The 26,000-nt window shown below is 48.4% G+C and overlaps 1 protein-coding gene across 2 annotated transcripts in view; it reads right to left on the reverse strand.

Moving 5' to 3' along the window:
- Positions 1 to 26,000, reverse strand: part of NHS (NHS actin remodeling regulator) — a 348,226-nt gene that overhangs the window by 92,678 nt on the left and 229,548 nt on the right. The window contains exon 1 of one of the 2 annotated variants that reach the window (XM_089904744.1): positions 31 to 19,477. The exons of the other annotated variant lie outside the window; for it this stretch is intronic. Within the exon in view, the coding sequence (XP_089760870.1) occupies positions 31 to 262 (232 nt within the window). The 5' untranslated portion in view covers positions 263 to 19,477. Of the gene's footprint in view, positions 1 to 30; positions 19,478 to 26,000 lie in introns of those variants that run through there. 2 annotated transcript variants of the gene reach the window in all.

The following is a 26,000-nucleotide window of genomic DNA, read 5'->3' on the forward strand; positions in this document are numbered from 1 at the left end:
CCCCCCACGCTGGTCCCATCTCAAACACACCCGCGTGGCCTGGGCTGTGAGTCGCAGAGCATCCCGGGGGGTTGCGGTGGGGCGCCGCGCCGAGGCTAGCCTCCCCGGGTGCCCGCTCAGGCTCAGGCTCGGGCTCGGCCCTGGGAAGCCCGCCGGCGCATCGTTCCCCCGCTGCAGAAATCCTACCGCCCGTGCGCCCTGGGCGCGCCGCCGGGCCCCGCGCCGGCTCCCCAGGAATGCGGCCGTCAGGTGAGGTAGGCATGCGTGCCGGCTCCGCAGCGAAGCAGCAGCTGGCTGGGGCGCGGGGCTCGCGATCTGCCTCTTCTCCCTCTCCACGCAAAGGAGAGGCCTCTCGGGGGCTTTTCAGCGCCTCGTTGCGTTAGGACCGCATTCCCCCTTCCTTTTCCTTTTTATATTAGTTTCTGCTTCAGATGCAAAAAGGGAGATCGCAGGAGTCCATGCCCAGCTCCAGCCAAACTCGGTCCACAGGCTGAGAGAGAATTATGAATGGATGCTGCCTTCTGATGAGGAAGTCGACTGGGGAGGTCTCTGCGCACGGCGCACTCCATCAAAGCCCGGGCATTGGCCCCTCCACTGCTTCAATGCTGCAGGCAGAGACACCTAATTGACCACTGGGAAATCAGGTGCCCGGAGACCTGGGCGGGACGTAGGTAGCCCCAGGGCCACGCTGGGATCGAGCGCCTTGCCTGTGTAGACAGCTTCGATTTACAGCCCAGTGAATGGAGGGGACTGCGGCAGCCAAACCTCCCGGGCAGCAGGCACGGCTGCACCAACGCTCTGCAGACAGCCGCCCAGCTCTGTGAGCATCTCCTGGCTCCACTGGGCTAAAGGGAACCTGCTAAAAATAATCCGTCCCCTGCTGCCAGCCGCAGTGAGCTGCAGGACTCAGACCCCAGCCCCAAACTCGGTGGCGCGCGGGAGCCGGCCACAACGCGGGCCCTGTGCACTGAGACAAGCGGGGGGCTGCGGAGGATCCCGGATCCGGATTTCTGGTACCTGTGCGTTTCCTTCTCCGGTAGCGCGACCGCTGGTGCTGCGCGTTACCCATGCCCAGAGTGGCGGCGGGCTCGGCACATCACCATCGGGCTGGACCGACCGCGGCTGCTCAGCACCGCACCCCCGTGGCTCCCTTCTCACCCCCCCCCCCACCCCGGCTCCCTGGTCTCTGGCCAACAGCAGAGGAATCAGAGACGCCGATCGTGCCAACTCCTCCAGCCGGGGCAAGAGGGAGGACAGAGACTGGCGTGGAGCATGTGCCCACGCGCGTAACAGGATTAGAGCGGCCCGAATATTGTAACATTGCGTCCCCTCCCCCTAGTCATCTCCGAAACCTCGCAGCCTAGACACAAGTCACCCTGCCCAGGCTTAAAAACACTGCAAAGACAGTGCCTTCCCAGCGACGTGCTAATCTCCAGGGAAGGGTAATTCAACCAGCTCTGAGGATGAACCAGGGTTAAAAGCCATGGCAGTGTGTGCCCATGCCTTAGGCTGGCAGGTTCTCTATGTAACAACCACATGCAGAAGACAGAAAGCCATTTAGGGCCACGTAAAACACAACACTTATGGGATATATCCTAATATATAACAAGGGAAAAACCAGTGAATGAAATTATCCAAAATGTGCCTTGTGGGAGGCAGTTTTCGGTAATTTGTCTTGATGCCTTGGAAACCCATTTAGGGAAAACCTGACTATTTTTTGACCAGGCTACCTATCTTCAAATAGGGAGATTTATGCCCTGGGCAGATTTGCATGCCAGAGCAGTACTGCGTCCACGAGGCCCCTGACTCTTCCATAATTCACAAATTGTGGTGAAACACTCGACTTGCCAAGGTCACAAGAAATCACAGGGTTTGCGCAAGCACTGGTAGAGAGTACTTCCTAATTGGCATTACTATGAATTATGACTGTGGTCACATAAAGTACCACATGCAACCCAAGTTAGTCTGGGTTGGCTGCTCTCCTCTGACCCCACTCACACCAACCTCCTCAGAGGGCTGCCAGCCTCCAGCAGAGACTGGAGAATGTGGCTGGAGTCCCCCCTGGAAGACAGAGCGTGGCTAGGTCAGGAAGGATGAAGTGGGAGGAGGTGGCACAGTCACTCCCCCAGTGAGGCTGAGAAGAGTCATGAACCCCAAAGTTTAAGGGGTGGGTAGGCAAGGGAAAAGAGCCCACCAGAGACAGAGAGAGAGAAAGGAGTCAGAGACCACAGACCAGGAGGGAGGGAGGGCCCCCTCTTAGAAACCGAGGGACCAAAGGGTTTCACGAAGGCGGCATGATCGAGAATGCCAGACGTCACTGAGGGGTCAGTGGGGGCAGTACCCACCGCTCCTTAGTCTCCAGGAGGCCTAGTGGAGTGGCCACGGGGGTGTGTGGGGTGGGCGGGGAGGCCAGTCAGAGCTGCTGAGAAGAAAAGGGAAGTCTTTCCCTTAGACTTGCTCATCAAAGGACCAGCAGCACCCGGGAGCCTGTTAAAGGTACACAGAGAGCTCCGGGACAGACTCCACTAGGGCATGGGGAGCCCCGCCGTGTGTGGACTCAAACCGCTCAGGCCCTGAAATGAGAGTTTATGTTCGGACAAGCAAAATGGGCGCCCTCTACAGCGATCCCTGGCAAGATCGTGGGGAGCTGGTGGCCAAATTACTAATCACACATCCCAAGGAGATGAACCGCGTTGCTCCGGGTTTTCAGGGCTGCTCTATCAAGGGAGAGCCTTGGCAGTGAGGCCTGCAGAACTCTATTAAGGGATGAAAACGGCCATCCGTGTCTTGCCCTTCGCACTGATCTTTACAATTATGAGGTTGTTGTTAACAGTGGTGATGAAAATAATGATATAACGAGATTACTTACATCTGGATAAGGTTTTAGCAAGTCCTGTGGTATAGAGGAAACAAAAGAGAGGAAAAAAAAACCCCAAAACAACCCTGGACTTTGGTCCCAGAAAGACCTGTGTTTGAATCCTAGCTCCTCCACTCTCAGCAGTATGGCCTTTGGAAAATCATTTGACTTCCCTGAACCTTGGTTTCCTCACTTGTAAAATGCAAAGAGGAATGCCTAATTTATAGGGTTGTTAGAAAGAGGAAATAAAATGATAGATACAAAGCACCATGATGGTGCCTGACACGTAATCAAAGCCCAGTGAAGGTAGTTCCTTCCTTGAGACCTTCCCGCACGTGCTCATACTGAAGTTTTTCTGAGTTCCCTACCCCCTTCACGGTGGTTAGGGTCCCTGTTGCTTCCTATGGCTTGAGGGTCCAAAAAGAAGTACTTATTGAACGTCTCTTAGATACCAGCTACTGTGCTGGGTTCTGGCGGGGAAAGAGCAGACTCTGGGCCCTGCTGGAGCTGGCATTCAAAGGGCGGAGTTTACGTCCCAGCCCATGTGGGTGTCCTGCTTGTTTTTTCTGTAAGCCAAGGGTACCAGGTCTCAGGAGGAAAAGAACTGCAAATGTGTCCTCCCTTTAGGACAGTGATGACCTAGAGCAGGGATCAGCAAACTCCTTCTGTAAAGGGCCAGGTAATAAATATTTCAGGCTCTGAAAGCCATGCGATCTCTGCTGCTATGACTCCACCCTGCTGTTATAGCTCAAAAGGCATAGATGAATGGATGTGGCTGTGTTCCAATAAAACTGTATGCACAGAACAGACAGGGGGTGGGGGGTGGGGGGTGGGATTTGGCCTGAGGGCCCTAGTTTGCCAGCCTCTGATCCTTCAGTGTGACTCAGGACAGGACTATTCCCTTTCACTGGTATTACCAGGAAGTGTATAAGTCTACATAGGTGATTTTCCATACAATTCAAGTTTATCCAACCAAGAGCAGTTTACTGAAGCTCCTTGTTGTGTTAGAGCATATTTTATGCTTCCCCCGGAAAAGACTGGCTAGTTTGTTGTTCAGCAAACTGTCTCCGCCTTTCTCCTCCAGCCAGCCTCCCTCGCAGTCAGGCGCAGCCATGTAACTGTGTGCTAGCCAGGGGGATGTGGGAAAGGGCTGTGTGCCTCCAGGTCTGGCCCAGAAGAGCTCCTGCCCGTTCCTACACACACTCCCTTCTCTCCCCCGCAGGAGGAACACAGAGGCTCTACAGGGTGGAGAAACCCCAAGATGGAAGGCGCCTGGGTACCAAATGACTGCATGCCGACCTGCATGAGACTGCAGTGTGAGAACGAAGCCACTGAAACGGTGGGGGTTGATTACCAGAATTAGCCTACCTTGAACAAGTCACTTTCCTACCTCTTTAATCAGATGATACGAAACACAATTTAATGCTTTGCTGGTTACTTAGGGTCTTTATTAAGAAGGCTTATTATTGGTCTCTATGGCAACACATTTCAAAGACTCCTTTTTGGATTTCCAAGCTCTTTCCCTCATGTTTAGTCCCCACTGTCATTCCTCTCTCACCCTTCTTCTAGGTCCTTCCCCATAGTTTGAATCCACGGTGGGCTGAGGAAAACAGACACCATGGCTGGGTAACATCTGCCCATTGAAGAAGAGTTACTAGTGGTCTGACCGAGAACCTAAGTGAGAAGCGTGGGCTTGCTGACAACCATTTGCAGCCTTGGGAAACTCCTTGCACTTACTTTCAGGCTTAGTGCTGTGTTCCAGAGAGCTGAAGTTATTGGAAGCTCAGCATCTCTGAAAAGAGTGGGGCATTTTGGTATTGTCTAGCCTACAAGTTTTCAAAGCTTTAATTCTCCTACTAGTCATCTTGGGGGAATCTACAATAAAGGTTCTAATTCTGTCCCTTGACATGCATGGGCTATTCAACTTTCAAAATACTGTCACTTCCTGATTTTCTACACATAGAGGATACCCATCATATGCCCCAAATCTGTTTTTTTTTGTTTTGTTTTGTTTTGTTTTGCGGTGCACGGGCCTCTCACCGCTGCGGCCTCTCCCGTTGTGGAGCACAGGCTCCGGACGCGCAGGTTCAGCGGCCATGGCTCACGGCCCCAGCCGCTGCGCGGCATGTGGGATCCTCCCGGACCGGGGCACGAAGCCATGTCCCCTGCATCGGCAGGCGGACTCTCAACCACTGCACCACCAGGGAAGCCCCCAAATCTGTTTTAAACTCGCCTTTCCTGCTTAATTATTTTGTTGACACCTATATTATAGGAGCGAGAAGAATCGACTGGAAAAGGCTAAACAATTTTATTCCTGTTCCAGAGGTGGTATATTATCTTTATATCTTGGGACAATTTAGCAAGGAAACCCAGCCGTGCTTTAGACCTGGTCTTTGGATTATTCTGATCGGTGGGGCTGCGGTCCTCTCCCAGCATGAGATGGGCAGCAGGAAACACATTGGTGGGGCACATCACGGGGAGAGATCTGGGGAGAGGCCTACAGACTCCACATACCCTGACAGTCTGATTTCACTATTTTATTGAAAGAACCAAGATGACCGTGTGTAAGTGATCCTTTTGGTCTGTTTCTGCATCTAGAGAACAAGGAGGGTGGAGATGATCTGGGAGGTTTTCGCTAGGTCTCTCACGCTGGAAGCCTATTGTTCTATGAAACCTGGAACCAGCACCACCTTCTGAAACGATTCCTCGCCATCAGCTCTTATTTCTTCTTGCCATTTCTGCTGATCATCCGGAACTGACCACCCTACGCGTAAATTCCAGCATCTGCAAGGGCAATAATATGTTCTGGCATCTGCCCAGCCTGGGTAGCCTTTCTGCCCCAGGCTGACCTTGTTGGTGACCTTGGGGATCCCAATTCCAGCTCCACTCTCCAGGATACACACCCTCTCCGTATGTTTCCCTGAGGTGGCTTCCCCGCTTTACTCTCTTTGGCTCCAATGCTAGAAACCCAGTTTGGCCGCCAAAGTTTATTTCCCTGGAGCAAGCTGGATGCCCCTGCATAGCTATGGCTGTGGCGGAGCCTTACTCCTGATCTCTCCTATTAGCAGCAGCACGTCGCTACTGCTGCCCCCCCGCCCACTGCTCCCAGGAGACCCCGCGGCTTCCACAAGAAATCACTGCTATAAAGTGGCTCACTCGTTCATAAGGAACTATGTGTTTATTCATGTATATTTTATATCATGACAAATGTAAATTAATTTCAGGGCCCCAACTACCCAAGCTAGTATCTATATGGCTGCCTGTACAACATTTCTCTCTCAAAATTCTCAAAACCATCTGGCATCAACTACTGTATTGTAACCTGTTAAAATAAGTAACAGCTGTGATAATCCCTCTCGATTTACGGCAAGCTATAAAGCTTTGCATATACTGGCAGTGCATATAAAATAATAAATAAAACCATTATCATTCTGTGCTGTCTTGATGGGAATTATGATGATTTAGCCAAAATGGAGCCCCATGGAATGCATCAGAGAAGCACAGGTTTTGCCCAGTCTGGCCTGCTTTAAGCCCCCAAAGACCAACCTCACTATTTAGAGCTCCTAGATGTTTGCAAACTTTATCCAATGTAGATGCATCCTTTCTGAGAGAACATCATTCCCATCATCATTTCAAAGCCTTCTTTCCTGATGGTGAGTTTCCAGAATTCCTCAGCATATCCAGACCATCAAGAAAACCAACCTATGTACAATTCAAAAATGTGAAATAATTTGTAGCACCAAAACTAAGAATTGGCTTGGAATTGTTAGCTGTAAGCTTATGTTTACAAACACTGCCAGGATCCCAGGTTGAAAAATACTATAGCACGGTCATCTCTCTAAAATAGACAGTATGTGGAAAAAAGAAAAACTGGTAGCTGGCAGAGAAAGCAACTGGGCAGCTTTGATTCTAAGTAGAAGTTACTACGTCCACTGCACGTGAATTTCAAAAAAAATTAAGGGGATGGGGAAGGAAACTAGCATGAAATGGCTCTTTACTGTGTACTGGGTGTTACACCATAATCTCATTTAATCCTCACAACAGCCCCATGCCTTAGGTATTACTAGTCCTGTCTCATGGTCGAGGAAGTTGATGCTTAGAGAGGTTAAGTAACTTGTCCGAGGCCATCCGGCTAAAAGTTGGGGAGACGGAGTTTGAACTTGGATCTGTCTGATTCCAAGATTCACGCTCTTTCCACCTCGCCACACTGCCTTTTGGATAGCTGTTCACAATCCTTTAACACTATGACCCACACGGTAGATAGTATTTACATGGATCACTCGTTGTCATCGCCACGGGCAATTCCTACCCCTTCTGTCCCACTTACAAAGTCTATCTGAATGCAGGTGAGAGTTACCTTATTAGTGGAAGAACTCTGAACGCATATATATGGAATCCAAATCCGTTTTCATTTATATATTTTAAAAATTGCAAATAAGGGTGCTTGGTTATTGTATCGATTTCAAAAAAGAGCTACAGCGCTTTTCAGCTCTTGGTGGAATCTATTTCTCCACCCTGAATCTGAGCAGGCCTTGTGACTTAATTTGGCCAACAGAATCTAATGGAAGTGACACTGAACCTGTTCTGAGCCTAGGCCCCAAGATGCGTTCCAACTTCTACTTCTGCTGACCTTGGTGCCTACCCAGGCCTACTGCCACGCTGTGAAGAAGGCTGGGCTAGGCTGTTCTCTTGGCTGATGAGACACACGGGGCCCACTTTCCCCCTCATTCTGACCCATAGCCTGCTAACCACCAGACATGTGAATGAGGCCACCCTAGTGCATCTAGTGCCAGCTGAGTGACTACAGACACATAAGCAAGCCCTGCAGGGCTCAACCAGAAGGACCACCCATTAAATTTTAAGCCACTAAATACTGGGGTGTTCTGTTACCCAGAAAAGACCAACTGAGGAAGTTCATTAAATTTTTAACCACTTGTCAAAACAGATGCTAAGGGTTGAGAATTGTTCATGTAAGTGCAGATATCAATCAACTAAAACCTTCTTTAAAAAAACGAATTTCTTTTTGGTGGGTCCAAATATTGCCATAGCTCAAAGTCTTCACATCATCTCATTTATTTATCACGGCACTCTCATCCCGTGAAAGTGCCAATTCAGCGACGCTTCCTACGAATAGCCTTCGGTCCCAGAAACCCACCTTCCCCTCCTCAGTCCTGGGCTGGCCAGGCTGATGTTGGGTCACGTGGTCTGGGGAAAAGACTCGCCAAGGGGAGTGGCCCAGAGCCACCCTCAAGAGTCGATCAGTGGATAGAAGGAAGTGAAGGAGAGAGGATGTGTTCAACCCCAGAACCCCCTCAGGGAAAAAGAGGAGTAACGCCCTGGAACAAGAAGAACTACAGTGTATTAGGGTGTGGTGTCAGTTTTGTAATAGTCAACGACAGCGGTCATGGCCGTCTTCTTAAGAAGAGAGGGTATCCAAAGACACAGGTGGGCAGGGGGAAAGAGATGCATACCCTTCTCCTTCCCACACACCTGGGAAACTTACAGATGGAGACCCTCAAAAGGAAAAAAAGAACAATTACAAACTAAATTAGGGCCACACTCAACAATCTAAGAAAGGAAGAAATAACGGTTACAACTCAATACCTCAAACGGTAGGTCCTCAGCCTTGGCTGTACGTTGCAATTTCAACATAGTGAACTCAATTCCTGCGCTCGTAATTGCTACATTAATTACTAACTTTATTCAATAGGAAAAACGTTCAGCATTTGGAGTTCCTAGCAGTTTCATCAAAAGCCACTTCTTTTGAAGAAAATGCTGGAAAGTAACACGTGAGTTGATTATTCAGCTATCTTCACATGTGGGTGCTTGGGCTCTTTTCTTTTCTAATTTTCTTAGTAAACCTGGGAACCTTTGCGCTTTGAATAATTTCTCTTTTCTTTCTCTCGGTGTCCTCTAGTTATACAAACACAAAACATAATTACAGAGGCAGTATTGACATCTATATACCTACGGTTTTTTCATTTGGTATTTACAGTGCTGAGTGAATGAATTAATTTAGTTTATTTTACTTCTTGGGAAAAAGTGTATGTGATGAAAGGGGGGGGGGTCCCTGTGAGTTGACTCCGGCAAGGTTTTATAAGGAGCGTATAAAGGAAAAGGAGAAATAAAGAAACCTTCTTTGTAGCTCTGTGAAAATATGTTGGTCTGTGCCCTCAATGATTTTTCTACATTTGTGGTTCAACACGTACTAATTATGTTCCCGAAAAGGGGATGTTTTACTGAGAAACTTTATGAATTAAAAAAACAAACAACCCTCTCTATAGCAGTGTTTGCAGCTTTTCCCATTTCAGGCTCTGACCCTGCTTCCCAACAGCTTTGCCCAGTTTGAGAACATGGATTCAGGCTCTGGGCTGGGACCTCCATGAGTTGCCTTCCAGGTGGAATCAGAACTGAAACATCCGGATCAGAGGAAACAGAAAAAGAGTTATTACGTGCCCAACTGGGAGGGAAGGTTTCTTCATTGAAGGATGGGGTCAAGTTGAACAACAGAAAGAGAAATGACCGGGTGCACTCCCTATGATGTACCAGAAGCTACACTAGAGAAGCCAGCTGGAGTGTGACACAGAGGACAACTGAGGCATAGTTTGGCCTGTTCTTGCAGGGTGTTTCATTTCTACGAAGAGTAACTGATTTCTAAAGAAGGAAGGGTACCAGTGGGAAGTTTCTGAAGAATAATTTCATAATAAATGGATCATGTGTTGAAAGTTGCTTTGCACAGAGGAGCTCCTTTACTCAAATATTTATTAAGAAACTTAAGACTTTTTTAATTGAGTTCTTTTTTTAAAGGAGAGATAATAGATGCTTCAAGTGTTCACTTGTCTGAACCTGAGAGAAGCAAGAGTTTTAGGATTATACAGATGCAAATGTCAGTCGGATGCGTAAAAATGCATGTTTCTGGCATCCTGGGATGTACATTACACACCCAAGGTAGCCCAATGACGATGCTGGTAGAACCCGAGAGACCCAAAGGAAGGACCAATCTGAGGTCATCCCTGACCACTCCAGTGATTCTGGATGTCACTTTGTGACTCGGGCTTTAGGCCTCCTTCCCCTTCCCTCAGGCTGTGGGCAGTAAAGCCCTATAGACAGAAGCTTGAATACAGTCAGTCTCCAGCCTCAGAGTGTTCCAGAGTTCATCTCTAAGTTCTTCTTTTTAATTCAAGACAAATTTTCCCATGGAAAAGAAGTGACAAATAGCATTTAGAGTTCCAAGTCTGCCCATCAAGGCTTCTTTCTTCCGCAGTATTGCTGGGGAAATATGCATTTGCCATGAACAGGAGTTGAAAACAATACCGGTATCGTGGTAGTGAATAAATGTTAACCTAACTCCAGAAGACGGTTTCAAAAATTAATCTTCAATGCCAGTGCCCAACGAAATGCAAGAATAACTAGACAGAATAGTGGGCTGATGGAGACCTTGGGGTCTACAACTGGAGTGTCTTATCTCTTTGAGGATTAATAACACTGGTTCTTTATTACGCCCAAGATCACTAGAAAGATTCACTCATTCAAGGAACATTTTTTGAGTATCCAAAATCTTATAAATATTATAGCAGAGATGAAAGACCTAGACCCTGCTCTGAAGAAGCTCACAGAACAGCCGACTAGAAAGACACTGCTACACACGCTTTTCAGAGAGACTTACACATACTCCCGAGATACAGTGTGTTGTGTCTGAGGGTTCAGGAAGCCACAGGATAAACGTGGGGAATCTTCCTGGACCACTAGTTCTACTCAATAATTGTTTGGGGGGAGACTGTTTTATATTAAACAATGTAGAGAAGAGTGCAGATTTTATAGATGCATACAATTACAAAGAAATCCTAAAGATCTCTGGAAGGCTGCTTTGGGCCATACCTGAGTCTCCCCGTCTCCAGCTCCACCTTAGGGGTACTAGTTCATCCTCTGCCTGCCCTTGGAAGCACCACTAAAATATAGGCATGTATGGCTTATGGGCTATGGAAGGGGAGATGTCAAAATCCCCCTGGGCAATTTCAGGAAGGGCTTCCCAAGGAAGGTGATGCTTAAGCCAAGCCTTCCAAATGGACTAGGATGAAACTGGTCACAAAAACATTCTAGGGAGGGGACGGTGTATACCGGCCTGGGGGTGTGTGAGACAGCGTGATGTGATGAGAAAATGCAAACAGTTTTGCACGGCTGAAACTCCCGGCTGGTGTAGGGAACTTCAGAGACACGTGCATTTTCATCTCAAAGTACTAGAAAGGATGATGAGTCCGGGAGTTCTCTGTTCTAACCAACAGGTAGTGCTGTCAGCACAGAGCAGCTGGGTAGCTATCCAGAGCAAGTGGCCTTGGGAACTCTGGGAAAGGAGATGATGGTGTGAAGATGGCCAAGTGTAGAAGGGAGACATTTAAAATCAGGGTTTTGCAACTCCAGGAAGAGCTGTATTCATACCTGCTACTTGTTACTTTGCTCAAAAACTTTGAATGAGATAAAGTATAATCCCTGCAAACACCTTCACGGGGACGCTGAAGTTAGGACATCAGAGGACAGGCTATCCCCTTTCTCACCGCTGAGAAGCAACATCTGAACTGCCAACACTTGCAAGCAGCGGTGTGGGAAATCCTGCATTGTAGCTCCTTGACCTGCTACCACCTCTAGCACTTGTTAATCCATCACCTTTTATGATTCCAGAAGACATTTACAGCCCTCTCCTAGGAAATGAATATTTGGACAATATGTCACTGATAAACAATGCTGGGTAATAAATATATCAGTTACAGGCCGTCAAGTTAACGAGCTCAGGAACTGAAAGAGAAAGTCAAAGGCCTTACCTACTCCACTCTTGTTTTCTGAAGACACGGGACACTACTGGTTCTGTCCCTTGTCTGACACCTCAGCTCACAGTCTCATATTTTGGTCGGGGCCATCTCTGCTGATCGGCTTTTGCTCCTTCAAATAAAAACTAAGTTTCCTTCACTTTGGATGACCTAAGCAGAGACTGTAGCGTAAGCCATAGCACATCTTTTAACTCTTAACCTGTATGATAACCTAAAAACATCATTCCCACATTTAGTTCGGAGTCATTATTTTCAAATCCTTACAGGCAGAGTATAACCTGGTGGTAAAAAGCCTGGGCTTTGGAACCAGACAGACTTGCGTCCAAGTCCTGGCTCTGTATCGTCTGAGCTGTAATCGTGGGCACACAATAAGGGGTCATTAAAGGACTTTTAATATTAACATCTGGTTTTCCCCAACCTCTGGGCCCCAAATCTCCTCAGCCCCCAATGACAATGGACAGACCCCTCTCAAAAAACATTATATTAATCATTTATGATGCAAAGTACGTAGCCTTCTATTGTAACTGCTAAACTTTAGAAGAAATAAGTTTCATTGCTTCTTTCCAGAAATACCTTTCCTCTGTGACCCAAGTGGAACCACAGGAGGATAAACAGATTAGAAGAAAAAACATATCGAGTGAATATTTCTTGAAGTTGCTGAAATGAGTTGTTGAAAACAAAGACCCAAGAGAAATGCTAGCATAAGCAATTGGTTTTATATTTACGCCTCCACGCAAATATCCACCCACTACTGAAATTATAAACCAGCGTATAAGGTGTTATATTGAGAAATGGAGTAGCGTTAAAAACATCTGTTGATACTTGGTTGAATCTGCTTTCATTTTGCCAGAGGTGAACTAATATTGACCAAAGTCTGCCAAGATATAAAGATGAGAGTCAAGTCTCAGAAAAAGGGGTAAAATTAGAGGGAAAAGGACCTCGAATAGCCTCCCTTCCCTAGGAAGGACCCTGCAAGTTTTACTCACGACACCATCTCCTGATGATGAGGAAGACGACGACAGCAAACAGTTATCCGGTCCTTATCACGTGCCAAGCACTGTGCCCTGTGCTTTATTGTCATTACATCATTCAGTCTTCACAACAAGCCTATGAGATTTTGCCAAAGGAACCTCAGCTTAGAGAGCTATGACCCTGGAATGCTTCTACTGGCCAACAAATTCCTACTAATCCATCAAAGTAAAGCTCACCTCCTTCAGGGAGCCTCCTTCCCTTTCCCTCTTCACCTCCTCCACCCCTCATTCACTTTCTCTTCAATCATTCTGAAGCCTGGTTGGTTGGTTGGTTTGTTTTTTAATAGACATGCTTGGACTCGTAGTCATATACCAGTTTGGTCTGAATGCTCTTTCACTGAGTGCTGGTTGTATCTTTGGATGCAGCTACAATACCCTAAAGGTACGGTGAGTCCTCAGTTTTGCCCCCAATATAGGGCAGGATGTAGGGAGATTCTGTACCTACAGAGTCTGATCCAGGCCTAGATATCTATGAGACCGCAATGAGTTGGATTTTCGCCTTTTACCAAGTTTCAAATTTCATAGTTATTTTCGGCTTGATACCCTGGACCAAGGGGAGAGAAATGTCACCGTGGTACAGAGAGTTCCAGCCACAAGAATGCTGTGGAACAGGATAGGAAGTCATTTTTTAATCCTTGAACTCAAAAGCTTCTCTTCTTATATGAATCAAGGGTACATCTTATCTGCCAGTGATTTCTTTCGAGTCCATCAGTGGCTGGGCCGGCCACCCTCCTCTAAAAGGAGACAAAGAGAAGCGGATGTGATCTGGCGGCAAAGCACATTTTTTCCCCAGCAGAAAATGGAGTGACTTGTAGCTTATCTGCTGTCACCTTGTTAATGTGATCACTGTTCTTCAAAATAAAATCTCCTCTTCTTGCCCACGATGTCTTTAGCGTAAAAAGAAAAGCGGCAGCAGCAGAAGCGAGTAAATGCCACGAGGAGAGAGGCAGAAGGGAAAAATAAAAAGGCTAATCAAGAAAAGCTACAAGTCAACTTCTTTTCAAGGAAAAGCATTCAATACACAACTAATCTTAATTCTCCCAGATGGCCATTTTGCTTGCTTTCCAAGGTAGCTGTGGAAAGTACCAGAAACCCGTGGCCCCCATCATCACCTCTGGCTTTCAGAGCAGGAGCTAGAGGCCTGCATTAGTTGGGATGAGTAATTTATTAACCATTTAAGCCAAGGGCCCTGTGGCTGTTGACGTGTGCCCCCGGCCTGTTCCCGAGCACGTCCTTATTTCAAAATTAATCATCCAGCTCTATCTTGCTGGTGAAGGTTTCCAGGGATAAAAACTTAGATGCAAGAGGGATCCTAGTTGTTAAAGGCCAAATGCCATCCATGGCAAGCATGACACAAAGACGAGGTGGTGAGAGAAGAGTGATGTACTCTATCTTTACGAATAAATCAAAACCTCTTCCTCGCTCTGTTGTAGAGCGGGGGCCAGAGGTGAGCAAAGATAACATTCCTGGGAGGCCTCAGTTCGTCAAAGCTGAGGAAACATTTGCACCTTTCCCCTTATTGGTGTTTGACATTTGGCCTCTGGACGCTGAAGAACCAGTCCTGTGTTTCAGATGTGAGAGGATACGGCTGAGATGAATTCCCTTCCACATCTCCTTCCTGCCATTTTGGGAGCCAGTGGTTGTCAACACACTCAAGGTCAGTGAGTTACAGCCGCATGCAAGGCCAGCATCCCTCAGGAGAGTAGACTTTCTCAGTATCCCTGCTGACCCAAAACGAGGCACCCAGGAGGGAGAGAGCCAGGCTACCCGACAGAGTATTCAGAAGCACAGGTCAGCTTCAGAGAAGACCCAGAGATTCTGCCTTAATCACAGACAAGTAACTTCCACGTAAGTTTACAAACAGACGGGTTGTACAGTGTAGAGTGTGGACAGCGGATTACACTTGCTTCTGGCTTTCTGCAGCCTTAGCCCTCCCTGATCTTACCATCTCCTCTACCTTCCCACCGCCACCCCCACCCCCCGCCGCCTTAGAGAAGGCAAGAATCAATCCCAAGCAAATAGGCTTTGATTTTCTGCAAAATACTGACACTATAAAAGGTGTTTCGCTTGGTTTTAGAAACCAGGTACTTCTTTTTCTTAGTTTTGAAGATCATCAGAGCTCATTCTATCGTGTTCTCAAAAACAAAACACACAAGCAAACAAAAAACCCCACAAACAAAAATCCACCCAAAACTTGATACACCTTAACCTATTTACCCTAACGTAGTCAGTTCAAAGGTCCTCTGCGCCATAGGCTACACTTGGCCGGCCATGCCACACCCGACGAGGGAGAGCTGGTCCCTTCTTCCTCTGGCTGGGCCCTGAGGTACCGTGACCAGCCTTTCTGGTGCTCACGGGTCAGTATCCTCCTGACTTGGAAGTCCTCAAGGGCAGAAGAGTGCCGTAGTCATGTCTGAGGCCCACAGCCAAGCCTGGTGCCCTGCACAGAGATGCTGCTCCATAAAGTTTAGCTCCCCCGATGCTCGCCTCCTTCAAGGCCCTGGCCGTGCCAAGAAGTCAAGGCCCTTACAGAGTGGGAAGTGACCTAGTTGGGCAGCCGGGAAAGAAGCCAGGTCTGGGACAGAGCAGCTCAAATATTCTACTGAGAATATTCAGTATTCAGTATTCTCTATTCCACAAGAGACAGAGACTAAGAAATTTTGGAGGAATTTCTCAATGGTGAATTTCTGTGTTATGTCGAGTTTTTTCCTGGCTTGCCTCAGCATGCTCGATCCAGTGTAACACTTGGCTGCATGCCCTTCCCTAGGCACACTGTTGGTATTTTCATGTCCCATCTGCTAGTGCCTCTGGAGGACATTAGGATAAGTGGGTTGATCCAGAAAAGATGCCCACTGTCCTGGCCCTCTGCCTAAGACATGCAAATGGAGAGCAGCTTCCCAGCCATGAAGCTTTTGCCTGTGCCAAAGGCATATTATTTTAAATATGATTATTATCCATAGCTACTACGGTTGGAGCAGTTACTAGGTGAGCTATGCGAAGTCCTTTGCCTGCATTCGTTCATTTCATCCTCATTTAAAGACTATACAAGGCAGATTTTTACCATCTCTATTTTAGAAATAAGGAAGTTGCAATCCTGTAATTTGACCAAAGTCACACAACTGATAAACGGCAGAGTGAGGATTCAAATCCAGATCTGGCAGATACTAAAGCATCCCCACACCATGCTGCCTCTCATAAAACCTAACTATCTAGAGGATGAAACCCTTAACAACGAGCCCACATAGTAAGACCAATGGAAATTACCAAAGCTGTTCTCTGAGGTAAATTTATAGCTATCAATTCTCATATTTATTTCTTAAATTAAGGATTCAACTTAAGAAACAGAAAAAAAGGTTTAAAATCTCAAGGAAGTGGATATAAAACCAGATAAATGAATTAAAAATGGAAAACACCAATAAAATGGACAAAACAGACTTTGTCATAAGATGGTGGCAGTCTCCACCCCACTCCCTCTGAATGTGGAGTTCCCAGGAACGAACCAACGGACCTGAGCTGACATTCATATTAATGTGAAAGCTTCGCTTCTGGTAAATATGAATGCCCAGAGATCGGGGCATAAATAAGGGCAATAGCTGTTGGGCCCTCTGGCCCCTGACTAGGGGTTGGTGTAGGGGTCTGGGCCCTAAGTGTTTGCCTGATCAGCTTAGGTGGTTCTCACACCTGCCCAAGCCACCATGACACCCAACAGGAGCCTGAAGCTTGAGTCCCACTCTCCTGTCCTCCTGAAGACCTCACTATCCCACTGAAGTCTACCCAGATATAGCTTATCAGCTACAGGATCTACCATGGTCAGCGCATGGCTGTGCCTGCCTCTGGGTGGGGGAGATTCAGCAGGGGCTGAGGAGGAAAGAAAGCAGAGAGTTTTATTTTTCCCTGAATTATTCCTGTGCTTATAAGGCAATCGTAGGAAACAATTGTTCCATGGCTTTAAATCTAGTCAATAAAACTCCCTTTGAGATTCCGGGTTGAAAGATGGTGAAGATCACAGTAACTCTACTGTTTATGTAAGAAACACACACCCAAAACTATTACATTTTTATAATGAAACCTGGTGTAATAAAATTTGTGTTGGAGCAAAAAGCAGTCATTTCCCCCTCAGCTTTTATTGTGCTGAATGCAAGAGCTGCCAAGCCCTACTTGGAGGCATCTTTGATTAAGGGCCCGGTCTCCCCACTTGTGAGCTGTCCACAGCTGGCGGGGGTGCCATGACCTTGCTGAAACTAATGCCAGAAGATGGCCAAGTTCACAAAGAGCCAGCCGCTCTGTGAAGCTTGAGCCCTCTGCCGTGTGGCCCTGCAACCTTCTCCATCCCTCCGTGGCCTGCCAGCAACCCCCATGCCTTGCATCTTCAGGTCTCCAAGGAAAACTGGGTCAAGCTGTCCTGAAGGTCTTTTCCCCATCTTTCTCCTTGAGCACAGACTGGAAACTTCTGGCAGGCACATGGAGGGGCCTTATTCCTTTGACACCCCCTCCCATTACTTACTCCTTCCAGCCTGATGAACACTCCCTGGCTGTTCTCTCTCTCCTGAATCCACTGATCCTCATGAGAATGTGTGAATTTAGGTCCTGAATTGTCTCACTCGGTTCCCTGAGGGAAAGTGGGGGTTAGAGTGGGAGCGAACTTCTTACTTCTTACCTAAGGCACTGGTTCTCAACCCTGGCTGCACACTGGACTCCATCTGGGGAGCTTTTAAAGAAACGCACTGATGCCTGGGTCCATCCCCAGAGATTCTGACTGAATTGGACTGCACATCAAATAATGGTTATTTATCGTAAGCATATATGATATTTGAGATGCGGACTGAACAATTTCTCCACCCCCCAAATTCGGAAACCGCGATGCCCTGAAGCGGCTGACACAGGTTCAGTGGTGCCCACCAGAAGCCGCCTGGTCCACAGGCCTGTTTCCTCCCCTCACCACACCTGGAAAAGCAACTCAGAGGGAGTGTTGTCAGATGGCAGGGCAGAACAACACTGTCACTGAGCAGGGCTGCAGACGACCATGTTTAGTAGTGGTTAGGCCAACGGGTGGTCCTTAGAGCGTGGCCACGCACTGCCTCAGCCTCCGCAGAGACAGTGGAGGCCAATGTGCACTCAGGTGGCTTAGCCGGGCCAAGGAGAGTGCCAGCCTCAGCCATCACGCCGCCCCCGCCCTGCTGAACGCTCACCGTGACGGGGATGGTGGTGGCGTCTCTAGAAGAAATATAAGAAAGGCACTGTCCCTGCCATGCCGGAGCCTGAGTTAAAACGGAAGGACTAACCACAGTGCAGGACGAATACTGCAAAGAGTTCAACACTTTTCAAACAGGTTCAATTGTGTGGCTGACCTTATACAGTGAAGAACTATCAGGAAGAGGGGTTTAGGACCAAAGAAGTCAAGATGGCCCCGAATAGGTTAAGGCCACTGGAGGTGGAATAGAAACTAGACATTGGGGAACTTGGGTCTGGGGACTCCCACTTCAGGGCTGCTTGGGGGCCACAGGGAGGGAAAGAAGTCTCCGTGTGTGACCTCAGGATGAGGGCAGGATACTGAGGAGTCCCAACAAGACAGCGGGGGCGGGGTGATGGAGGAGAAGCGAGGGGCCAGCAGGCTAGGCCCAGCGCCAGCCGGTGCAGGACGCGGGGCCGAGCCTAGCCTCCCCCAGCCGCCCAGGCCGGAGCCTGAGAATGCTGCCCCGACCGCACCTTGGGATACCCTCTGGGCCCTCTTGGAGGACAGGCCACCGTCAGAGCAGAAGACGAGGAGGAAGAAAGGCTTGTCCTCTCTGTCTTAAGTGGTCCAGCAGCTCAGAAGGAACACAGAGTTGCCAAGTTGGCCAGCCAGAAAGAACAACCCAAAGTCCCCAGAGCTTAGGAGCCGCTGAGCACAAAAGTGAAGGTCATCCCTGAGGGTCAGGCATGGCCTCCCTTGCTCACGTCTGTTCCTGTGAAAGGGCTCGCTTTCTCCTCGTTCCCCCCAGATTAGGACGCTGCTGCAGCGCGAGCCCCTCTCCCATCAGGCCGGCCTCCTCCCCCCGCCCCCCACGCCGGCTCCCCTTCCCCTTTGTCTTGCCAGGAAATGTTGCAAACCCCAAATACCTGCATTCTTGGGCATGCAGCAGGCGAGAGGCATGCTTGGATTCCCGCTCTGCTTCTTAAGGACGGGCCTTTTCTTTCATCCAAAGCCCTCTTGGAGTCCCAGGGAGCTGAAAGCTGATCTGCTTAAGTCGGCAGGCAGAGCAGGGGCGGGTGGGAGGGCGAGAGAGGGCAACCTTCGGCAAGGAGGGTGGCAGATTTTCACACAACACCTACGCTGCCTCCGGGACTCCCCCCCTGGAGGGGGAGATGGTCTCACCCAAGTGCTGGGCCAGCTGCTAATCCCTCCGGGGTTCACTTGAATGGCAAATCAGGACTCCAGGGCAGCCTCGACACACCCTGTCTCCAGAGGAGGGGCTTAGCTGCACTCTCCTTCCTCAGCCCTGGAGGAGTTCCCAAAGCACTGGTACTTTTTTACAGCCTCCCTGCTCCAAGTGCAATACAGGCCAGGGAGTCAGCAGCACACTGGCCTCACTTGGGAGCTTGCTAGAAATGCAGACTCGCAGGCCCTGCCAGTTGGAGAAGCTCTGCCACGTGCCACGTGGCTGTGGCAACTGTTAGCACGCCGCCAGAGACAGGAAGCTGGCCAAACACTAACACTCAGGGAGCCACAGCAGCCCAGCCCCGGTGCCAAGTGTCCAGCCGCGAGAAGGGATACACCCCATCCCATCACCCCACGGCTGCCCCACGTCGCTCCCCTCCCCCCACCCTCCTCACCCGGCTGGGGCTGGTTCACTTGGCTGTGAAAAAATGCTAGGTTGGTGCGAGGCTGAGCCATTCAACAGGTCTGCAAATATTTGTGCACACGCTGAAAGGGTGAGGGGAAGGATACAACTGAAGTTTGCTCTTTGCAGGTTGCAAATCAATATCGGATCCCCTCCCAGCCCCAGCGCACACACCACCTGTATCAACATGTCAGACTCTTGCGAGGGCAATAACAACAGTAATAGTACATGGCAAGTATCTGCGAGCCCTTTCGCAGACATCAGCCATCCTGGAGCCTGTTCAGATCGTCCCCTTGGCAAGAAAGGGAGAAGTCAGAGACTTCGACCGCTTTGCTCTCACAGCCTCTATGTCATCCCAGCACATGCTTCACCTCCCAGCTGAACCCAGCAACTGAATCCATGCACAAAAGCTGCAGGGAGGAGACAAGGAAAGGAGAGAAACGAAGGGAAAGTCCGAGAAGAGCGTTTGTTTTGCAGTCCAGAGAGAACGCTGAAACAACTAACAGAACGGGCGCGACTTCGTGTCTGAAGAGCAACTGCTGGGCGCGAGGCTCGGGATGCGTTAGGACAGCCCAGATCAACAGAAAGTCTGCCTGGAACCCGGAGCCAGGCCGATTCCTCAGCCTTCCAAGCACCTGTGAGCAGCATCAGTGGCTGGCCTGACCCTCGCCTCCTCCAATCCTGAGGGCTGGAGAGAAGGTAGAGGGAAAGCCAGCCAGGGAGGAAGGGGGAGCAGAGAGAAAGCAAAGGGGGTGGCCCTGGGCTATCCTGGGATTTGTGCAGGCCCTTAAAAGCACTCACGGTGGGCTTCTGAGTCGAAAACCAAGCTAACAAAGTATTTAAAAACCTTTGGATTCCCAGTCTTGCCTCAAACAACAATCACTCATAAAAAGACTCATGGATGGAAGGAAATGAGGCCGTTGTTTTATTTTCTATGGGAACTCATAAGAGCTTTTAAAAGGTTAGTCTCCTTCTCAGCCCTGTTTTTTCCCTTCCAGTGACCCCAAGCTGAAAAGGAAAAATATTTGCACTTGGTGTTTAAAAACCACAGTGAATTAGCTTTTGTTGTTCATGGCAAAGCCACTATTTAGCGGCCCAGAATCAAACCAGATGTCAGGGAAGAAAGAAGGCCCCGTATCCTGTGAACTTGCCTTTCACCTTTGCAGAAGGGCCGAGGGGGAAGGCTGGGCTGAGAAGACAAAATGGAGGAAGTTCAGCGGTCAGCAAACCTGGCACGTGGTCCTGATGGAATTGCTGCTTAGCTCTTTGTGGGCGTCTGCCTGTGGGACTAGAGTGCAACAGCTCTGGGACCCCGGATGCACAGTGCCTCTGGACTTCCAGAAGTTTCTTCTGTGGACAGTAGGCCAACAGCACTATTCCCACAGGAGGCAGAGACCAAGGTGAGCAATGGAGAAGTATGGAGGAGAGAATTAGGAGACAGAAAAGACACAAGAAGAGGTCAGCAGGACTTGCTGGGACACTCAATCTAATCTATCAGAGAAGGTGGAAGAAAAAAAAAAAACCACCCTAAAAGGAAAAGAATATATGCTCTTTCTGCAGCCTTCCAGGAGAGTACGAGGACGAGATGAGTGTTCGGTTTTTTCAGTCTTGTTTCTCTTTAGCACACCACCCACCACAACTCACAGCTTAAATCAGGCAAAAAAAAAAAAAAGTTCCTCTGGGGCCTAGTCTGTTTCTCAGCTTCCTAAATCTAGCAGCATAAGAAAAGAGGAAGTTCTCTCCACACCAGGACCCTTTTTAACCACTCAACAAACATTTACTAAGCCCTCCCTCTTTGGTCAGTAAGACATTTGGGTGATACCAGAGGCCTTGGCTACTATTCCTGCCCATGAGAAGTTTACAGCCTATTGGGCAAGACAGACATGTTCAGGATAACCACCATAATAATGGCGATAGGTACCATTTTTCAAAATATAATGATGTGCCACTGACTGAGCTTTCCGTATAATATCTTATTTAACCCTTACAGTAACCCTGTGCAGTGAGTTTTATTATTCCCATTTTACAGATGAGGAAACCGAGGCTCAGAAAGCTTAAAGAACTTGATCAAGACCACACACCTATTAAGCTAGCAGGAGTCTTTGTTTTTTTCACTGATGAAGCCCAAGCGCCTAGAACACTGCCTAGCACATAGCAGGTGTTCAATAAATATTTACTGAAGAAAGCAGCTTGGGGTGCAAGGAGGGGCTTTCTGGGGCCTTGGAGATGAGCTGGGAAGCACGGCTGGGATGTTTGCAAAGAAGAGGGTAAAAGGCACACTGGGAAGAAAACAGGAAATGAATAAATGAACCTCTAAGGAAACACAACTGTTTTACAAAATAGCAAAAATAGCAGGAGGGAATAGCAGTTAAGAGAGGGACCCTTGGACTTCCCTGTGGCGCAGTGGTTAAGAATCCGCCTGCCAGTGCAGGGGACATGGGTTCGATCGCTGGTCCGGAAAGATCCCACATGCCGCGGAGCAGCTAAGCCCGTGCGCCACAACTACTGAGTCCGCGTGCCACAACTACTGAAGCCGGCGCACCTGGAGCCTGTGCTCTGCAACAATCAGAAGCACGTGCACCGCTACAAAGAGTAGCCCCTGCTCGCAGCAACTAGAGAAAGTCCCCGCACAGCAATGAAGACCCAACGCAGCCAAAAAAAAAAAAAAAAAAAAAAGAGAGGGACCCTTGAGTCAGAGAGATTGGGCTTCTGCCGTGGCTCTGCTGCCTATGAGTTATGTGAACATGGCTAAGTCACACAGTCTCTCAGTGCCTCATTTTCCGTATCTGCAAAACGGTGATAAGAATATTACCTACTATGGCAGAAACTGTTCATTTCCTACTAAATCTTCCATATTTGCCTTCCCTTTCAAATTCATAAGACCTCAATTTTTTTTTACATCTCTATTGGAGTATAATTGCTTTACAATGGTGTGTTAGTTTCTGCTTTATAACAAAGTGAATCAGCTATACATATACATATATGTGCATATCTCCTCTCTCTTGCGTCTCCCTCCTACCCTCCCTATCCCACCCCTCTAGGTGGTCACAAAGCACCGAGCTGATCTCCCTGTGCTATGCGGCTGCTGACCTCAATTTTTTAAACTGGGTCCATTGCCAGACAACCAAAAGGCTCCATGTCCAGGCCTCCCTTGTAACTAGGGGCTGCTATGTGGCCAATAAGATCAAAGCAATTGTGCTGTGGGATTTCTAAAAAGTCTCTTTAGAACACAAGAGCCATGCTCCTTTCATTCTCCTGTTGGGGCCAATGATGTGATGGCTGGAGCTCCAGTAGCCATCTTGGACCGAGAAGCTGAGGGCCACAAAGGTGTGGAACCAAGAGCTGGTAGGAGCCTTGGTCTCCATACCAGCCCTGGACTTCTTTTACGTAAGAGAGGAATAAAGTTCCATCTTTTTGAAGCCTTTGTTAATCCCCAATGGATATATTTACCTCAAAGAGTTGCTGGGAGGATTAAAAAGATAATACAGACCAAGTAATTAGTGCTGGGCCTTATACATAGTAAACACTCAAACAAATCTTAGCGATAGCAAGTTTTGTTGCTATTCTTATCACTAGTATCATTATTGTTGCAAAATCCAGAATGTTCCCTTATTCTGCATCAGGCTGAACCATCTTCATTCAGTTATTTAATTAATGAGTTTTTAAAAAAAATTCCTCAGTATTGTGTCTTTCATGAGAACCTGTTCATGAGTCTTTCTATCTCAGGGTCCCTGATAACAGAACAAAGTATTTCTCTCTGAATTTCATCACCAGATCATCCATACAACCAATAAAAGAAAATCTAGGCCTCTTAATGAAACAGGGAGGGGAGGGGTTAGGACATTAATACTTCTGAGCGTGGTGACTGGAAAGCCTTAATTAAATCCTAAGTTCGGTCAAATGCCCCTTTTTGGAAAGCTCCATGGCAACTCAGTGCCTCAAAAGAGACTCCCTTTTCCCAACCAGACAGACCTTTACGTTTCAGGACACACACGAAAAAAATGTAAAGATACTATTTGCTTAAAAAGTTCTGAGAGTCAAGCGTAGTAGGCTGGACTTCAAGAGACTTGCCAAGAACTGTGGATCCTTTTACTTAAATCTCCCCTTCTTAGTGCCTTTCACAGATTGTGTGGTTTGTTCCCGAACTCAATCAATAAATGATCTAAGGAAGGAAATAAATGCCATGAGTTAGCAGGCGTGGTTCCCATTGGTCAAAGGACTGGCTGCATTCAAATTACCAAGGATCCACGTAGGAAAACTACAGTATCTCAGGCGCCACCCTAGACCCACTGAATCAGAATCTCTGGGTGTAGGGCCTAGGAATCTGTATTTTTTTATTATTTTTTTTTTTTTTGCGGTACGCGGGCCTCTCACTGTTGTGGCCTCTCCCGTTGCGGAGCATAGGCTCCGGACGCGCAGGCTCAGCGGCCATGGCTCACTGGCCCAGCCGCTCCTCGGCATGTGGGATCTTCCCGGACCGGGGCACAGAACCCGTGTCCCCTGCATCGGCAGGCGGACTCTCAACCACTGCGCCACCAGGGAAGCCCTAGGAATCTGTATTTTTACAGCTACCCTGGGGATTCTGACGTGTAGTCAGGTTTGGAAGTGTTCTGAAATGCCCCCCTCCCCTCAACTCTCTCTTAGGTTGGGTTACTTTGAAGTGAAGTCTATGATGGGGATTCTTATTCACATGAAGGATGGAGGGGGTACTCTCAGTGGAGGGGGCACAGGGAAGCAGGATGCAGCTGGGGGGTGGGCACGGGACTCGACAGGGACGTGGCCTCAGCTGGAGATGTGGTTCAGCCTGATCCCGCAGGGAGCTCCGTAATACAGGTTACACCATTTGGCAGACAGCAATTCTCTGGGGAAGGCAGCTGTAGCCTTCAATGGCCAACACTCCCAGCAGCTGGAGGAGGAGTGCGCCAGCTGATAAAGGAGATACAGGCAGGGCACCAACAGCAACCACTTCCAACTCCAACCTGCTAGACTGGAGTGGAGCTGGCCTCAGTACTTTTGTGGCTTTGCTCTTCATGGAAACCCTCACGTCTACACTCCCCTTGCTGACTTGGCCTGAGTTTACCTTTCACACAAGGGTCTTGGAGAAAAGTTTAACCTGTAGGAAGGTTTTCAGAATCCGATACAGTCCTTTCAAGGATCGGGGCGCCTGAGTGGGCACACCAATTACCAATGCATCTGCTGGGGTTATCATTTGCTTGCTAAGTTGCGCCAGGAGCTGGCCCAAAGTCAATATCCCAGAGTCCTTCTCGTGAGCTCCAGCCATATTCACTCATATGTTCCCGAACAAGCCACTCAGGGACTCCAGACACCTGGCGGTCCGTCCCCTCTCTCTTCTCCCCTGACAAATCAAGATGCAGGCTACGGAGCTTCCTCTGGCTTGTTCTCAATGACTCCTAAATAGGTCAAATCACTCTGGAGACTGGCCAAAAGCTAATTTTGTATTCACCACTGACCTGTTTCTTTCCTCTGGTACTTCAGGAAAAAGTTGGGTGAACGCCTTTTCTCCCTGTTTAAGTCCCCATCCCCTGGAGCGAAATTTGCTGCCCAGGCCACCGTGATGTATTCAGAGCTACTGCTACCTGGTCAGTGGATTGCTACCCAAGCTTGCTCGCTGCCCATCTGCTGGGTTCTTGTACATATGTGCACATGTGTGGAAAATTAAAGGCCCAGTAGGCCCCAATTGAAGCTGCCTGGCCCCAAAGCTGTTCCAGTCCCCACCAGGCTTAACGCCAGGGTCTGTGGAAGGAGTCCTTACCACGTGCTCAAGAAATGGGGAGCATCAATGATAAAGCACACCTCAGTTCCCCATCTCTCAGTTGCTTTTCATCAGGAGATCAGCCAAGTGCAGTGTACGTAGCGCTCCATCCCCCTAAAGAGCCCCACCGCGACTCAGTCTCCGCTCTCATCAAGGAAGTGCCACCGTTTTGTTTCTTATATTGGAGCAGATTTCCAGGAAAGGAAGCAGAGGAGGGAGTGAAGAGTGAGGAGTGCTTAAAAAAAAAAAAAAAAGGGAATAATATGTTTTCCTTTTGTGGTTCATTCAAATCCAAGTGGAAGCTCAACACTTCCAACCCAAGTCTGGAGCCAGGAAAATGAAAAACCGAGGCCTGGCTCGACTGTCTCTCCAGAAGCTGCTCTGTGGCAGTGCCTTTATTTAATTGTAAGATGGCAATCTCCCCCTCGGTCTCATCCCAGATTTCATCATTTGTTTTGTTTTGAGACATTTCATTGTTTTTCCTTTCCTTCATAAACTGAGAATTCTGTGCAGTGAATCTGCGTGGCAATCTGGCCCTACCAGAAGAACGGAAGTCATGATTCCTAATAGAGCTCTCCTCGCTCTGCCCACTAAATCTGAAGCCACCATGTCAAGTTTCCTCATGGTAATAATATAATGACGATAAAATGAATATTCTATTCATTCAGCAGATCTTTATTGAGCACGTACTAGGTG

The sequence above is a fragment of the Delphinapterus leucas genome, chromosome X, assembly GCF_059928025.1.
Source record: "Delphinapterus leucas isolate spDelLeu-1000000601 "Yukka" chromosome X, BTC_Dleu_Yukka2, whole genome shotgun sequence".
Taxonomy (NCBI): domain Eukaryota; kingdom Metazoa; phylum Chordata; class Mammalia; order Artiodactyla; family Monodontidae; genus Delphinapterus; species Delphinapterus leucas.